General features: G+C 30.4%; 1 protein-coding gene across 4 annotated transcripts; it reads left to right on the top strand.

The window, feature by feature from the left end:
- The first annotated feature begins 397 nt into the window (after positions 1 to 397).
- Positions 398 to 18,234, top strand: Herc4 (HECT and RLD domain containing E3 ubiquitin ligase 4). 4 transcript variants are annotated; one of them, XM_085187131.1, is made up of 21 exons: positions 398 to 714; positions 883 to 1,054; positions 1,482 to 1,718; positions 2,321 to 2,477; positions 2,806 to 2,914; positions 3,009 to 3,140; positions 3,672 to 3,854; positions 6,941 to 6,967; positions 7,377 to 7,448; positions 7,869 to 8,060; positions 8,538 to 8,717; positions 9,365 to 9,499; positions 10,314 to 10,475; positions 10,689 to 10,865; positions 11,218 to 11,484; positions 11,788 to 11,965; positions 12,916 to 13,094; positions 13,459 to 13,650; positions 14,286 to 14,425; positions 14,685 to 14,793; positions 15,222 to 18,234. In XM_085187131.1, the coding sequence occupies exons 1-21, from the start codon at positions 649 to 651 to the stop codon at positions 15,372 to 15,374; spliced, it is 3,219 nt and encodes a 1,072-aa protein (XP_085043257.1). In that variant the 5' UTR covers positions 398 to 648; the 3' UTR covers positions 15,375 to 18,234. The 4 variants fall into 4 exon arrangements, with proteins under 4 accessions (XP_085043257.1, XP_085043258.1, XP_085043259.1 ...); XM_085187132.1 differs by lacking the exon at positions 6,941 to 6,967; XM_085187133.1 differs by lacking the exon at positions 7,377 to 7,448.
- The last annotated feature ends 37 nt before the right edge of the window (positions 18,235 to 18,271 follow it).

The following is an 18,271-nucleotide window of genomic DNA, read 5'->3' as shown; positions in this document are numbered from 1 at the left end:
ACAAATATGGCCGTTCAACGTCCTGCTCGACCATAGATTATAGTATTCAAGAAGAGCCAATGTTTTTGAAAGCTTAAAATAGAGATTTTTTTAAATTGTATCTTTCACTTCCAGAAAAATATTTTTTAGTTCTAATTTACAAAATATTACCGTACGGCAGATATTGTAAGAGGTAAGAAGTGAAAGAATTAGATTTATTCGTATCGTATTTTAAAATTACAATCTAAGTTATTAAAGTCAATTTATTACCGTTCTAAGATTTAAAGAAATATTTAATATTTTTTTAGCAGAAATTTATTACAAAACATACATGATGAAAGGAATAGGTACCGACTAATACTGTACTTAGATAGATTCCTTGATATACGAGTTTATTTACATTTTTAAACGTCAATTATTTTTTTATTCTGTGTAATTTTAATTTTGACAAATAATAAGATTAACTGTGGCTGAAAGCAAAGATTGTTCTGGATTGTCTCAAATAATTTCAAATGTATTTTATTTAAAAGTACTGTCTTAAATAATAGTTAAATGTGCCTGTGTAAAAATAAGAGAACCGTCACTAATGTTCTTGTAGTCTCTATAAGCAATATATCAGGGTAAAATTAGAGGTTATAAGTAAAAAATAATATTGAAAACTTGTTAAAAATGTTTTGCTGGGGTAATGCCACTCATCATGAATTGTGTATTGAAGGCACCAACAATATTGATTTGGTACGATAAATTGGTGAAATAATTTAAGATATTTTTAAAATTATAAAAAAATATTTCAGTCTATGTAAAGTATATTGTAGGACTCTCTTAGAACGTTTCGTAGTAACATTTAATAACAATAATATTTAAAAGGAAATAGTAATATGCAATTTTTGTTTTAATGAACAGGTAATTAAACCAACACTGTCAAAATGGGCTGAGAGTGGACATGTACAATTTGTTGCAGCTGGAGAATTTCATACTCTTTATTTGACTAAAAAGGGTAATTTATATTCCTGTGGTAGTAATGAAGTTGGACAGCTTGGAAGACCAGCTGAGTCTAAGGAAAGCCAAATTCCTGGTATTTATTTTGTCCTATTTAATAAAATAGTTTTTTGTTTATAATACTTATATATTTATATACTTTTGTATACCTCACACTGATCTTACAAATAGCAGAGGAGGCAGAGAGAATCTAGTTCACATTAGCAGTATTCAATACCATGCTTTGTTTTTTCTGTTTTTTTTTGTGTCATGCGGTATCCTGCACATTACAGGGTGGGCAGAGAAAGCCTTAGAAGCTAGTGTTGAGACACTATCCCTGTTAAAACACTTCTGTTCCCCACTTTCCATCAAATTCTGGAGTTATTGTGAATTAAGAGATAGAGCTCAACACCATGCTTTGCCTTGTTACTAGTGAAGAAATGAAAATATTTAATATTTCATTTCCTCCAGTGTGAATGAAATCCACAATCTGATGTGTTTAGTCTATATTTACTTAATTTCAGCACTAGTGGAAACATTTAAAGGATGTACATTGTCATCCATTGCCTGTGGTCTGCAGCATTCAATGGCTTTAGATGAATGGGGACAACCATTCAGTTGGGGCTCTGATACCATGGGACAACTTGGTAGTAATCTTGGAGGTCATGCTCAAGACAAACCAAAAATCATTAAACTCCTAGCTACTAAAAATGTTATACAAGTTGCTTGCGGATCTTATCACTCAGTAGTTTTGACAAATAGTAAGTAATATAGTATATAAATATTACATGCATTAGTGTAGTGTAGTCTACACTACATACTATATAGCATACCTGAAATTGCAAATTGAAAGTCCTATTACAGATGTAAAATAATTTTCACTATTACTATAAAATAGAACTTACTGTTTTATCTTTTAAACTGTTGCCTACATTGCAAAGTGAACAGAAATAACTTAATGTCAAGTCTCTCCATATTTAGTGTTAGAACCCAACTCCACATTTTGTCTTGTCAGAATAGACAAATTAATTCATTCCCCCCAAGTAAAAATCAAACCTACAACCATTATGTTTTGACTTAACTTTATGTTGTTAAATTTAGACTATTTATAAATGAATATTATAATTAATTTTTTTTTTTCCTCTGAGTTCATCTGCGATCAGTCCCAAACTATAAGCAGATCTGTTCATTTTAAGATATTATAATTAGGTACTAATTATTGAAATTAATAATTATAATATTGATTGAACAGTGTAGTAAGCTTGACTTAACTTGTTACTGTTGTTTTTATAATTACTTAAAATTTATGCAGTGGCAAACTTGAGTAGATTGCAGAATATTATTTAAGGTATTCATGTTTTAGACGGTGACCTTTATGCCTGGGGTGCAAATACATATGGACAGTGCGGATTGGGAACCAAAACGAATAAGGAAACTAAACCACAACAGATAACATCACTGCTCGGCATACCTATAGCACTGATAGCATGTGGTAGTAACCACACTTTTGCATTATCAAAGCAAGTATATAGAGAATAACCAAAACTTTATTTAACCAAAACTAAATTTAACAACTTGACCAAACCAAACTTTATTTACAATTACAACTTGAACATTGTTAATAATAGATTATCTGAAGTGAATGAAATCTCCTTGCATATGTTAACATATTTCTTTGTCTGCATATAGTAAGCTGAGAGAACAATTGAGATATGTTGTATAAAAACTCCAGATTAATGAAATAATGTTCTGTGTTTTATGGTTACTTACCTTTTAAGGAAAAAAGGAACCCATGCTTGTCTGTACATATACTATTTGATAAAACATACAAATAATATTTTGTTAAAGGTCTGGTGCCGTTTTTGGATGGGGAAAGAATGCAAGCGGTCAATTAGGTCTACAGGATAGAGAGAGCAGATGTTACCCAGTACATTTGAAAACTCTTAGAAATGTCAAGGTATGTGTTTAGCAATTTATATTAAATATTTTTATTATTTTTCTTTCAGAAATAGTACATTTATGTGATCATAGAATGTGTTTTGTTTTCGAAGGTGTGCCATATATCGTGTGGTGAAGATTTTACTGCTTTTCTTACACTTGATGGTGGTGTTTTTACATGTGGAGCTGGGGAGTACGGACAGACAGGCCATGGAAACACTAAAGACGAATTAGTGCCAAGAAAGGTACTAACCTACTTATATTTATTGTTTTATTTTAAACTTCTAAAATGTTAATATCTAAATAATAATTTCATAATAGAGACAAAGATAACACAACAAACATGTTTGGGTGGTGGTGAAATTTTGATTTTAAATAAGCATGTTTTTTTTTTTAAATAAAGTGTATTTTTAACAATATAAGTTTATCATATAAAAGAATCAAATATAAAATCATAAATAGAGGTAGAGAGGTAGAGGTAGAGGTATGACAATATACCGTATGTCATTAAAGGCGAGGGTTGTGGGTTCGATTCCCACTTGGGGGAATCTAATATTTATTTGCTTTATGGTAAACTCGACATCGAGTTCCGCCACTCAACACAGAGTGTCTCGGGAGGAGGAGGAGAGTATCTCAATACTAGGTTCCCCCTGCTTACCTTGCTATATACAAGAAACAGTATGGAGCTAAGAAAAGACGAAGAAAATATAGAATAGAAACATAGAGATAAGAAGGAGGAAGGAAATATAATAAATCCTTTATTTAAACAATTCCAGATAATGGAATTAATGGGTAGTACAGTAACTCAAGTAGCATGCGGACGTCGCCACGTGCTCTGTCGTGTGGGAGAACGTATATTAGCGTGCGGGTACGGCGCTCGCGGTCAGCTGGGGTGCCCGCATATGACCTTTGCATTAGTACCCACGCCTGTACCCTTCACACCCACTGATGATTCACCTGTGAGTATGTTGAATTATTGACGTTTTTATTGTTGGATAAATAAGTGTTATAGAAAATTTACAAAAATTTTAACATTGTGGATCTTGAATCCTCGCCTTTCGGGCTTGATGGTTTCATCAAAAACCGCAGGTTCGCTTAATTTTTTTTGTTTTCTAAAACATGTTTGTTAGAGCCCTCATTCTCAATGAGGGATCTAATATAATTTTTAGTGACGATAAACAGGTGAAAATTTCCATTTATAATTGTAGTTAAAATGCATAGTCAATTCATGATAATTAAAAAAAAACTGATAGCAAAATTCTATATATAATATGATATTAAATAGTTTCATCCATCAATAAAATACCAAATTTACCCAAAACAAGAAACAATTTCGTAATTAAAGTATAGAAACTGATTTATAAACTATTAGTAATATCTTTAAAAAAATATTTACAGTTTGTGTTATACTTATGCTTAATATACTAATACTTTATTATAGGTATGAGCCTAGCATCCTCACATATTAAACATTCACTATTTTCTGTATTTAAGCAAATAAGTAATTATAAAATTAATTTTAACTATTTTGATTATTCATTTACAATAAATAACTTAATTAGGTGTTAAGATATTTTGAGGTATTACATGTTTATGAAATGTTAGAACAGTATAAATAAACAAAGAAAATATTTTCTCTTCTTCAGTTTACCCTAAATATATGTTATACGGCGTTAATTTTATACGATAAAAGGCTGCATAGCTCTAAATTTAGTAAGTAAGGTAAATGTACGGGAATTCAGCAGTTTAAGGCTCTCATTGTAAATACATTATTAAAGGTTATATGAATTTGCAAATTTTAGTGTGATCAAAGTGGGTCTTTTGGCAGTAATTTAATGTATGAATTATGCGGTTTAACTTAACCTTAATTTTTATATTAATTTATTTGTGGACCTCTAATTTGAACCCTACTTCGTGATAAAATTTAGCTCTGTTTCTAACTTCGTGAGTTTGTGGCCCCTATTTCGGGTCACAAGTTTTTACCTCGCGAGTAAGGTTTTATAATAAAAAAATAAACACCTTTATTGGTTTTGATTGTAAAGAATTTGTAAATAAAAAAAAATAGGTAGATCAGTTTAACGACATTAAAACTTTTATAAAAAAAATCAAATCAAATTAAATCATCTTCACGCTGTATCCCGCACACAGCAGGATAGGCCTAGGTAGGTAGGTAGATAGATAGGTAGGAACCTAGTGTTTTTAAAACACTCCGTTCCCCACTTTCTGCGGAATTCCGGAGTCACAGCATGTTAAGTGGCATAACTCAACGCCGCGCTTTGCCTGAAATATAAATTTAAATAAATATTTTCTATTTTCTATACTATTCCTATTTTCATCTCCTGGAGTGGGGATCGAACCCACAACCAGTCGGTTTTACAGTCACACTTTGTACTCCTGCGCCACGAGTAGCCTCAACTTTTATAATTTACAAATTATAAAAGCTCAGTTTTAAAAAAAAAAAATTTCAACTTTTATATATTTTTTTTATAAAAAAAATATAAAAAAACTCAAAATTCAAGTTAAATTTTTTTTAAGCTAGGTATATAAGTTTTATAAGCTAGGTATAGAACTATATATTTTCGCAACCAGTTTGTATGGCGTTTGTGTTTAGTAGGTAGTATATAATATATTCTTGAAAAGTTCTTGAAAAAAAAAAGATCTTTATTTAGACTTATAACAAGACTAAGATAAACACTATTAACAAAGACAAAGAAGTCAATGTGTTGATTTTACGTAGATTTATTTGTCACGAAGTTAGAGAAAATAATGAAATGTAGGGGATCTTATTTCGTGTTACTGATTTTAGTAACTCCCGCAGTTCTGTTTATTCAGTATTTTTTACATTATGTAAAGTAATCATTAACTACCACGTATATTCTATAAAATACACAAAAATAAATTATAAAGGTTGATTAAAAAACAAAGTTGCATTGGCAGTACCTATACGAATTTAGCTTAAAATTATCAATTCAGGTTACCTTTAAAATAGTAATATAAAAATTTAAGTGGACAAAACATATACCGAATTTCGATCACGAGAAACTTTAATAAATACAGTAACTGATTTTAAGCTTTAAATTTAAATTATCTCAATTATAACATAAATATAAATTTATTAAAAAGTATCTAAGATTTCCCTAATTCGTTAGTAACACGAAATAGCGGACACTTGATAAATAAAATGACTGCTATTTCGTGAATCGATTTATTGCAATTTTAAAAGAATTTTATTCTTCCATCTATTTTTTTTATAAAATGTTTTTTTATAGAATACAAAAAAGCACGTATTCAATGTTTTATTCGAATAACTTACCTTTGTCTTTCTACAACCTTAAGAAATTCTTACGCTAGTCTTACGTTGGTAAGCATCGCAGACACGTTACACTGCAGTTCGTAACCAACTCTGCGTTTAAAATGTCGCTATACGCTCAATCTTATCATTAAAATATTGTTACTTAGTTTTTAGACAGTTGAAAGTATAAAGATTATATACCAATATATAGTTTCCGTAAATAATACTTAAATTGCTTATTATTTTTGCCAGAAGCAAAACTCACGAAACCACGTACTATCACGAAGTTACCGTCACTTACCTTACATATGAGCACAACGATTTTTGCTTTTGACTCTTGCAAAATCAAAATATATATTTTTTTAATATTATGACAGAAAATTATTTGTCAAGGGGTAAATTCGAACTTAATTTGAACACGTTTTTGTTGCTAGAACAGAGTCTATAGAAGTGTTCTGTCCAATTACTTTGAAAAAATAACTTTTCGTTTAGCATTGATCTAACCTATCGGCATGAATGGGCACGTCTCGTTCAGTGTGACTAACATTAAAAAGTTTTGCATAATTATCCCGCAAGTTGCCCACTAAGAGCTTGCCTCATCACCAATCTTGCCCTAACATACTAGAGTATCTATATCAATCTCTTTATGCTTTATTAATACTGTAGAATATTCATTGTGCTCATTTACGTTTGTTACATTTACGAACTTTTATGTATATTCTCATAAAGCTAAACATATTTTATTGCAAACAGACAGATGATCATGGACAATATATTATGGTAAATATTTCTATTAATTATTGTCAAAAACAGATTTTTTTTTAGATTATTTTTATTCTCATATCATTTTTCATTATATCTGCTATCATCTTTTTAAGTTCTAGTTGTAATAGTTTTGCTTAATTCATTTATAGTTTATATCTATCTTAAAATACCTAAATTCGAACCTTATTTAAAATAATGAAAATATTTTCACTTGCAGCTTAATGTTAGTAAGCAAACAATTTAATCTTAATTAAAAAATATGTTACATATTTAGAAAAGAAAACTTCGTTGACATATGCCCGGTGCTTCTATACATTAAGTTTGAAAAATATTTATTTATTTTTATGAATACATTCATTGGTTGGTATTAATAAATAAATATTTTTTAAAACGCACAATTCTAACATTGGACTATTCTTCTTAGCCAAAGAAGAAATTCAAGGTGGAGAGTTCCGCGAGACATAAACACAGTGTTGCTGGCCCCTCCAAACTTAATGTTGAGTTATTCCCTTATTAACCATATATTATAATATATTTTATAATATATATTTATATGATATAATTGTAGTTGTTCTTCATTCGCATTATACATCGTAGATAATTTCTTCATATTATTGTATTTAGTAGTAGTTTATTATTTTAATTATTCTTAATTTTATAGATTAATAGAATTGTTGCTGTAGAATATTGATGCATGCTCAACTGTTTGTTGTTCGTTATTTCTAACTTTCGTTCGTTATTATATTTGTACGTAATTACAACGGTATATCATATTATATATATTTTCGAATAATACGCTTTGAATAAAAGTTTGCTTTAAAGATTTCATTAAACTTAAAACAATTACAAAAATTCCGCCTAGGTTTTAGTTTTTTGATATAATAATAACCTATATAACTATGTCTTTTTTTCTCAGTTCACACCAAATATATTTAGTGGGACTATACGGGTCTTCGCAGGCGGCGATCACAGTTTTCTAGTTGTAAATGACGATAAGACCATGTCAGCTGACTTAAGGATACCTGACAATAAAAAACAAATACTTACATTGAATATGTATAAATTGACTGCTTGTCAGTTCTTCAAAGACATTGATGTTGTTAATCAAGTAAGAACTGTTTATATCTTTTTTATTACATTTTTACCACTGCCAAAGGTTTCAGATTTAACTAGCTTTTATTTCCATACATTGTAAATATTAAACTTACATTATCTATAATATATATGTAGTATTCTTATAGTATTATTTTTTATTGTATTTGGTCGAATTTCGAGCTTAATATACTCTGAAAATTAATTATTGGGTCGCAGAGCGTAGAGGCCGCACTTTACAGTCACATTAATGGTTTTCATTTTCTCGCTCTGGTAACAAGAGCGTGGCGTTGAATTCCCTCACTCAGCACTCATCTCGAAAATTTATTGGCAAAAAGCTTGCTCTGGTAAAGAGGAGAACGTAATGTCTTAACACTAGGTTCCCGCTGCCTAACCTCTAACCATATGCGGGATACAGCGTGAAGCTAGGAAAGATTGTAAGTGACCATTTAAATTCCTGAACATCTTGCATAATCTAAATATTTTTACGCAGGACCTTATGGTATACCTGGAAACTGTGTTTGGTTCTTTGGCTTGTGTAAATGGTTCCTTTTTATTAGAACAAAACGCGCACTTTGGCTGTAACACTAAAGTACCTGGAGTAGATTTAAAGAAAGCTGAAGAAGCTTTTACTATGATAAGTCGTCTTGAGAACAAAAGTATACAGGAATTGGTGAGTTATTGTGGATATCTAATCCATCTATATATATCATGGATATCTAATTTTTACGAATTAGATATTTGTAATAAAAAAATCTTTTATCAGTGTCGCGCTGATAAAAAAAAACTTAATAATTAATAACCTAATATTTTAGATTTTTTAAACAATTTGTTGCTTATAGGGTGTTTTATTTTGAAGGAGCCCCTGCTCCTGGGTTTTTGCACTTTTCCAATTATATGACTGTGAATGTGAAGGTTATTTATTAATATTTTCATTCTTCTTCTCTCTGGCACCAAGATAAACATTGAGTCCCGCCATTCAACACGCAATGCGTCGAAAAATTCGGCAGAAAATGCCTTTTCTACATCGTCGGCTTAGAGTGTATACCTGCTAAAGCCGTTTCTTATTTTTTCGCTGTGTACTTTTTTATATCAGTCAAAAGTGTGAAAAATACGAAATCGACCGATATTTTGTTTTATATAGTAGAGAAAATAAATCAATGTGAAAAACCTGATTATATTATATAATATAGTTTTTATCTCTTCTGAGGATTTGCTTTATAGGCATTTGTATCATGTATGTAGAAATTATAAATGTGAAATTATATTTTTTTAAATATTTTTCTTGATTTAAAATTTTCTTTTATATCTTTTATATAGATATTCAATCACTTGACAGAGCAAATTATAAGGAAAGTGAAAGTGTCACCGCCGGATGCCGAAGCATTGAGATTGTTCCTGATTCTACCTCTATATCACGAAATGAGAAATCCACGAAGACATCCGGAATTGCAGGTATGATGATAAACTACATACAAGTAATTTAAATACCAGTCATTTAGACCCCCTCACTTTCGTGTACACATTTTTTTTTCAGCTTTGCACTGTATCCTGAACCTGATATCTTCTAATATCTGTACCTATTAGAAATATAATACAAGTCTGTTTTATAAGTTAGAGAAAAGTTATCCGGTTTTTTCAAAACTCATTACAGTGTATACCTGATAACGTATTAATTGCTGTGCAATAAAGAGTATCTTACTTATACACTCAAGTATCTTACCTTACTTATACACTCAAGTATCTTACCTTACTTATACACTCAAGAAAATGAAATATTTAATATTTTTTATTTCTTCGTTCTGGTGATGAGGCAAACCGCGGCGTTAAGTTCCGCTACTCAAAACGCAATGCCTTCAGAATTTGGCGGTAAGTGGGAAACGGATGTGTCTTAACACTAAGTTTCCAGAGTCCCTCTGCCTACCCTGCTATGCGTGGGGGTACAACAGGAAGCTTTACATATAAATAAATGAATCTTTACGGCTACGCGTCATATTCTAAGCGGTAATGACTTATTTTTCAATTCCACATTTAATTACAGTGTATACCTGATAACGTATTAATTGCTGTGCAATAAAGAGTATCTTACTTATACGCTCTGGTAAAAAGACAAAACGTATCTCAGTTGAGCCACTCAAACGTAATGTCTCGAAAATTGAGCAATGCGTGAGGAATATAATATGTTAGCTACATGTCTCTGCTTACCCCCTTACGGGATACAGCGTGAACTTAAAAAAAAACAAATAAATAATAACACATATTCTTCCAGGGTCCATTTGCAGAAGCATTCAATATGCTATCGACGCACCCGCAACGCATAGTACAGTTGTGGTGGCAGTCGCAGTCCACCGAGTACTTTGAAATGTTAGTGGACATATTCAAAAGTGTGTTTGTATATGAGCTCATGCAGCCTGGAGTTAGGGCTAGTAAGGTTGGTTATTTTTTAAATATTTTTATATGCTATAGCATAAGAGGGGATTTTTAAAAAATATATATTTTGCTATTTTATTTAATCACGTAAATTGTTTCGATATAACTCACTGTGGTCAGAGGTACCTCAATCCATGACAGCTTATAAAAGTATAAAAAATATACAACATACACATACATTATCTTGACCATCAAAATATATTTTTTATTTCAGAAAGTAAATTTCTCTCGAAGTATAATACAAGTTTTAAATACCCTAATAGCGCTTAACAAAATTAACTTCACAAATCCTAAAAAGCCCAAAATACCAGCGGAATGCTTTTATGTGGAGGAATTGTCGAATCATGTTGATATTGCAGCTGATTACATCGCATGGCTGTCGGATCAAGATGTAAGTTTATTCACTTATATATATTCATTTTACATATATTCGCAAAATCAGCATTATACGTCTTTGATTGAATAAATTGTTTATTATAAGGAATTGTTTTGTTACTTGGCAATGTACAATAATGTATATTACCTTTATACATACGAGTCGTATCATATAGTATATTGTATTTTTTACTGGTCATAGGAAATAGCCCCTATGGCCAGCAAAATTAGTAATACTTTTTTCAATTTATTAGAATCAATAATAATAATGTGCTAAAATAACATATAAACAACCTCCATGTTTTTAGATAGATGTATATTTGATAAATATAAAAAAAATAAATTTTTGCTATATGATATTATTACAGTCTGTACAACCACATCTATGTAATTACGCGTTCCTGTTCGACGTTCAATGCAAGTCTCTACTACTTAAAATCGATCAACAATTACAAATGCAAATGGCGATCTCTCAGGCCGCCACGCAAATTTTCACACGGCTAATAATGGATCCTACATACGAATACCAAAGAGACCAGTTTCTGATACTAACGGTGTCGAGACGCCATCTTGTAAGAGATACAATGGTTCAAATAAGTAATCATGATACGTCACAGCTGAAAAAACCGCTTAGAGTAAGTAGTGTTTCTATGTTATAAAAAACAAAAAAAAAGAGTTTCACGCTGGATCTGGCACATAGCAAGGTAGGCAGAGGAAACTTTGTTTTAAGGCACTTCGTTCCCCACTTTCTGCCGAAATCTGCAGGTATTGCGTGTTAATTGGCGGAACTTAACGCCGCGTTTTGTCTCGACACCAGAGCGAAGAAATGAAAATGTAAATATAAATTTATATTTCGATCGGACAGTCCGTAGAATGTGACCGTAAGTCACATTATGTGCACGTGTATTAATATTACGACTAAAATACTTTTGTTCCAGGTAGAGTTTGTTGGAGAAGAAGCTGAAGATGCTGGTGGAGTGAAAAAAGAGTTCTTCTTGTTATTATTAAAAGAAATATTCGACCCAGTGTACGGTATGTTCAAACAGTCTGAAGAAACTAATATGATATGGTTCTCCAACAATCCATTTGAAGATGAGGTTATGTACTATTTAATTGGTAAGTACGTACGTAAGTACTTAATATATTATCTATATATATAAAAGGACTTGTCCTCACTGACTGAGGTAAGACGCACGCACAGCCGTAACCGCTGATGGCAGAAACGTGAAAATTGGGCAGATGTTTACTTTTGTAATCTGGACATTCACTAAGAAGGGATTTTGAAAATTTTTAACCCTAAAGGGGTGAAATAGGGGTTGAAACTTTGTATGGAAAAAAATAAAACGGCACCGATTTTTATCAAATTTGAAATTTAGATTTTTAAAAGTATTTAATTGAACACGTGTTTCATCGTTTTCTAGAATTCTCCCCCTAAGGGTGCAAATAAGGGGTTGAAAGTTTGTATGGAAAAATCTTTAAATCGCCACCGATTTTTATAAAATTTGAAATTTATTATTTATAAATTAATTATTTATAAATATTTATTATATAAAAATATTTCATTGAACACATGTTTAGTGGGTTATTAGAATTCCCTCTTAATTAAGCAAGCGAAGCTGCGCGCGTCCCATAGTTAATAAATAAAAGTTAAAACTTCTTATTTTTCAGAGTTAATTGAAAATCTACACTGTAAAATATAAGATTAATATTTTGTTTATTGAAAATTGTTATATAAATTATACATTAAAATATTTATTGAAAATTATTTTATCCTCTCTACAGATATAGGAAGACCAATAAAATCATGGTCGTATAAGAATAGGCGAAGAGATAAAATATTGGTACCTAGCTCAGCCCATATTTAGTAATAAAAAATTGAGGCTCAAAATTTTTTCAAAAAACTGTACATAAGAAGATCAATCAGATCAAATATAAAGCAAAGAAACATAGTGCCAAATTGTTTTTAAACTATGTATATCACTTGAGAGATCCTTCCCCCTGTAAAATATCTTTAGAGCCCTTAAATGATTACTTTTTTAAATAATAATTAAACTATTTAATTTCAGGTGCGATATACGGTCTTGCAATATTCAATTCAATAATCATATACGTGCCGTTCCCATTAGTGTTATATAAGAAGTTGCTCGGCGAGTCAGTCATGTTGGATGATATCTCTGACTTGTATCCCACTCTGGCTAACAGTCTGAAGTATTTGTTGGAATATCCAGATGAAGATGTTGAGGATGTAAGATATTTTTGTTAACATCAAATTTGTAATGATATAGCTTCTCACTGTAAACGCGACGATTGAGGGGAATTCCTCATATACTTGATGTGGTAAGAAGACAAAGCGTGGCGTTAAGTTATATCACTCAGCACGTAATGTCTCGAAAATTGGGCAGAAATTCAGGAAGGGAGTGGCTTAGGTTCCCTCTGCCTAATTAGTTACTTAATATAATTAGTATTGTATTTAAACAAACACCGTTTGTGAAGTGAGCGTTAACAAATATACGCCACTGCTTTAACACCAATGCGAATTATCGTACCAAATTGTTTTTAAATATTTTACTAAATGTTATTAATAAATTACTACAGTGTATAATTTTTAGGTGTTTGGTCTATGTTTCGCTGTCAATACAGAAGTTTTTGACGAGATAAAAGTGAATCCATTAAAAGAGAACGGAGAAAACATTTCCGTTACGCACGAGAACAAGGCTGAATATGTCGACTTATATGTAGACTTTTTGCTCAATAAATCTGTACAGAATCAGTTTAATGCGTTTAATCAAGGCTTTCAAAAGGTAACTGAATAATATTTATCTAAAAATTAACACTATTAATCGTAATTACCGTTTAATTAACGTTTATTAATCGTAATTAACTATCAACGTAATTAACGTTACATCAATAACGTTAATTACGTTGAAATTATCCATAAGTAAAACGTGTATAGTAACACTATATTTTTTAAATTATACAATAATATTAATAACTAATTTTTATTATTATATATTATTATTATAAATTTATTATAAATTTTAATATTTTTGGTTAACAAAAATATTAAAAAATATATCAACCTAAGAGAAGAAATTCCTTAGCATTCCACAAATAACCGTGCTGAAATATGGATGTGTCGTTGTGGGGTGAGGAGCTCAGAGCAGTGCCAATGACTTGTAACCCAAGTGTAGGTGTAAGGGCCCCTTAAATGTCCATTAACGTTCACCACTGTCCGAGGTCCTCTCTCCCATTGGTATTCCAATTCTAATAAAAATATTCTAGAAATAGATTGGTGATAGCTCTTTTTTCCAAGCAATTTTGTTGTTATAATTTCTTCTATTCTTGGTCGGATTTTGCTCCCACTTCATCTATTCTTGGTTAATTTGTTTTTTCTGCAATAATGGTTTAAGTAATTCTACATTAATGTACTATATAGGTTTGCGGTGGTCGCATAATTAAACTGTTCAGATCACACGAACTAATGTCAGTCGTTATCGGTAACGAGGAGTACGACTGGGATGTGTTTGAAAACAACTGTGAATATAAAAATTATTCTTCTTCAGACCCACAAGTCAGGTTAGTAAAAAAATATTAGGTTGTTTAATTTCTATATTTACATCTAGTTCAGTTGGCCGATTTATTGAGCGATCAGGTGCTCATTCAGTGGATTAGTCTATAAATAAAATCAATCAATCAATTGTTACATAATTATGTACCATATTACCTATAAGTAAAGAATATAATTACCTAAAATTTCTTTATTTCTTTTATCATATACAATTAATAATTATAATAACAACAATTTAAATGTAATTAAGGAATGTCTTTTTCTCAGATGGTTCTGGGAAGTATTTCACGAGTTGTCTATTGAAGATAAGAAAAAGTTCCTATTGTTCCTCACTGGCAGCGACCGTGTGCCCATACAAGGCATGCGTGATATCAAAGTAAGTCATATACATTTGTCATATATGTTTAATGTTTTACTTTTTGTTTTGGCTTCACGCTTCATTTCATTTTTGCTTTTTTTTTTTTATTTTTACGCACACACTTAATTTTTTTTAACCGAGCGGGTAAATAAAAATAATTAACTCCCCCCAATTGAATCGAAAGTATAGCATTCGATTCTCATTTGGGCCAATAACTTATTTACTGTCAGACCAAAACAGATGTTTTGTATAACATTATGACATTATGTTTTGTAAAGCTCGGCGTTGAGTTTCGAAACTGTACACGCAATGTCTGTAATTTGAGCGGAAAGCAAGAACGGATTTTTATGACACTAGCTTCTTTTTGCCTGTCCCGCTATGCGCCATTTCTTCCGCGCATGTTTTCAAGTGAAACAGTAAAAAAATCGATAACAATTCTCCAACAGATAAGAATCCAAGCGGTAGCAGACGACAGATATTTCCCAGTAGCACATACATGCTTCAATCTTCTGGATCTACCTCGATACAAAACAAAGGAACGGCTGAAGTACCACCTCCTTCAAGCTATACAACAAACACAAGGCTTCTCACTTGTTTGATACAAACACCACATACTAATAATAATTGTTTTTCATCAAATTGTACGCAGGGATGTTATGGAGCTCCGCAAGTGTAACCGAAACATTCGGATATACGAAATAAAAGACTATCTCTAATTGTAACCTAATTTGGTACAAGTTTTGCATATGGGCGGTAACTAAATGATACTTGGTTTTTGATTTTGCATGGCCGAGCCGACACTGTATCGCTCAGAAGAAACGAACGAATCTGTCAATAGAATCTGTATTCTTTTAAAAAAAGAATTTTCTCAAATATTTAATATTTGTAATTAAAATTATTCGAAAGTTTTTGTTAGTAACCGAAATAGTTTTATATATTGATAACCGAAACCAACGTCAATATAGTGTTCATCTTATATCCGAAATGTTTCATCCATGGATAGTGGGGAACGGAGTGTTAACACTAGGTTCCCTCTATCTACCGTGCCGTGTATGGGACACAGCGTGAAGCTGATTTGATTTGTTTTATCCATAACATCCCTGCTTATGATGTTTTGTCATTTATCATCTAGTTTAATGAACAAAATTGAAGATTTCAAATCACATTGTTATATTGTATTTTTGCTAAACAATTATCAAAATCTTCACTATTTTATATCGTCCAAACAAGCAATGTTTTTAAAATATAAGTAATGTTTTTTTTAATAATCTAATACATAGTAAGACAATATAGACAAATGGAAGAAGCTGATAATTTTGATACTTGATGGAGAAATTATTCTATCATAAGCAACTAACAAATACTAATGATGAGTAAAAGAGACTGGACTTATGAACATTAAGCTATTTTTATATGTTTATTGTTTTTTTTTTTTGTTTTGTTATTTTAAGTAAAATACATTTGATTTTATTATCCATTTAGTTTCAAAATAATTCAATTTATCAATGTCGTACGTTGCCTAACCATAATTCAATTTGTATATTTTTACATAATTATTAATAATTATATTATACGAAAACTTAATCTTATTATCTATAATTTTATAAAAATATATATATGAAAAATCAAATAAACAAAATTTCATTCTGAAATTATAAATGTTATCGTCTTGCAAAGGTGAAATGTAAAATCATTCAGTTTTAGTAATTTTCAAAATGTAAATACGGGATACTAGTCAACGTTATGTTAATGTCACAGTAGTGGAAAATCATTGATGTACAAGGAACATAATTTACGTTCTGAAGAAACAACCATGTAATAAATAATACACTATTAGGACCAGCGTTACCGTAGAATTTTTTCAAATGTAATCAAAAACTATTATTTTTATTTAAAGATTATTAGGATAATATGAAAAAATATCATGTCCATTTAACAAATTTTTTGTGACTAGTTTCAAAATCAATACTCAGAATTATTAATTATTACATATATTCAAAAATAATATAAATGTAAATCAACATTAAAATGAAAATATACTAAGAACATTTAAACAAACCAGTATAGAAATTTATTTAAGTTATATTTTCATTTGTTTTTTTAAATATTTAATATTTTTTGCTTTATTTGTTGTTAAATTGTTAACTTACCTTCACGCTTTATCCCTAGCGGGGTAGTCAGAGAGAACGGAGCGCCAAACACCAATCTCTACACATTTCTGTCTCTACCTCTTTACGTGACCTTCCTCCAGTATCTTTGATACTGTGTTTTCGAAGGTCAACCGAGCCCTAATCTAACCTAACCTCCCCTTACCTCTAAAATATATCAACCATAAATCTTTTTTTGCCATTTTTTCATCACTCATTCGTACGATGTGCCCAAACCAGCTGAGCACGTTCTTCTTCATTCTCACCGTGACATCCTCGCTAGTTGCATTCCGTCCTCTCTTCATTCATCCATACACCCTCTTCCAGGTCTAAAGCCTCCTTGGGCTTCCCACAACAGCCTTATTTAAATCGTTCTTTTGAATAATAAATCAAATATATATTAAGTAAAATTTATAACATGCATATTTGTTAGTCAAGACCATAAATCAGTTATGTTAACTTTTAGTTTGTTTTTGAAAATCGAAGAATTGTAATATAGTTATTAAACAGAACCTCTCTCAAGAAGTTAAAGTATATATATATACATCTACTTAATATATGTAAATATTAAAAATCGATAGTTATTTATGAATAATAATAATAATATAATTTGCATTGTCGTAATAATTATAATATTCTTATAAAAAGACTGCTACTTTAATATAATATTCAAACAATAGTTGTTTTGTAATTTGTATTATGCAAAGACACCTCTTGAAGATATGGAGATAACAATAACAAGAAATAATGATAAGGCAAATAATTACACTTTACTGCAAAATTTTAGTTTAAATCTAATTATATTTTCGTCGTGATTTACGTCTAATTTCATTTAGTGTTTCATATAGTATGAGTAAGTGATGTTGCAAATTTTAAACATTTCTGTCTTTTATGCATTGCTCATTATTTAATTTCAGATCAATAGATAGATATTGCTAAATAAATGTTATAGAATGTGTTCATAATTCAAGTAGACCTTATTGAAAAATATAATGACGTTTGTTGAGAATACGAATTAATGTTAATATGCATTTTTGTAGTTATTATATTATTTTCATAATTAATGTTACCTCTGTGATATTTATATGCTTACATTACTTTGGTGACAATAGCTTCATATTTTAGTACATTGAGTTGTTATTATATAAATTGTTTGTGAAGTAAGTATGGCTAGCATGGCTAGGTAGCTACCTGTCTTTGTTGGAAATGGTTGGATTGAAGCATTTATTGAGACGAAATTTATTAAGTCTACGGTGGTCGGTCCGGTTTGTACTCAGTGTTTAATAACAATAAATAAAATATTTTTATTAAATATGTTTTTTTTTTTTTAATTTAGCGTCGTCCTTTGT

This window comes from Heliconius melpomene, chromosome 6 (assembly GCF_056956725.1).
Source record: "Heliconius melpomene rosina isolate 202511_hmr_F chromosome 6, ASM5695672v1, whole genome shotgun sequence".
NCBI classification, from domain to species: Eukaryota; Metazoa; Arthropoda; class Insecta; order Lepidoptera; family Nymphalidae; genus Heliconius; species Heliconius melpomene.
The sequence above is the reverse complement of the archived record's forward strand: the minus strand, read 5'-3'. Positions and strand labels throughout refer to the sequence as shown.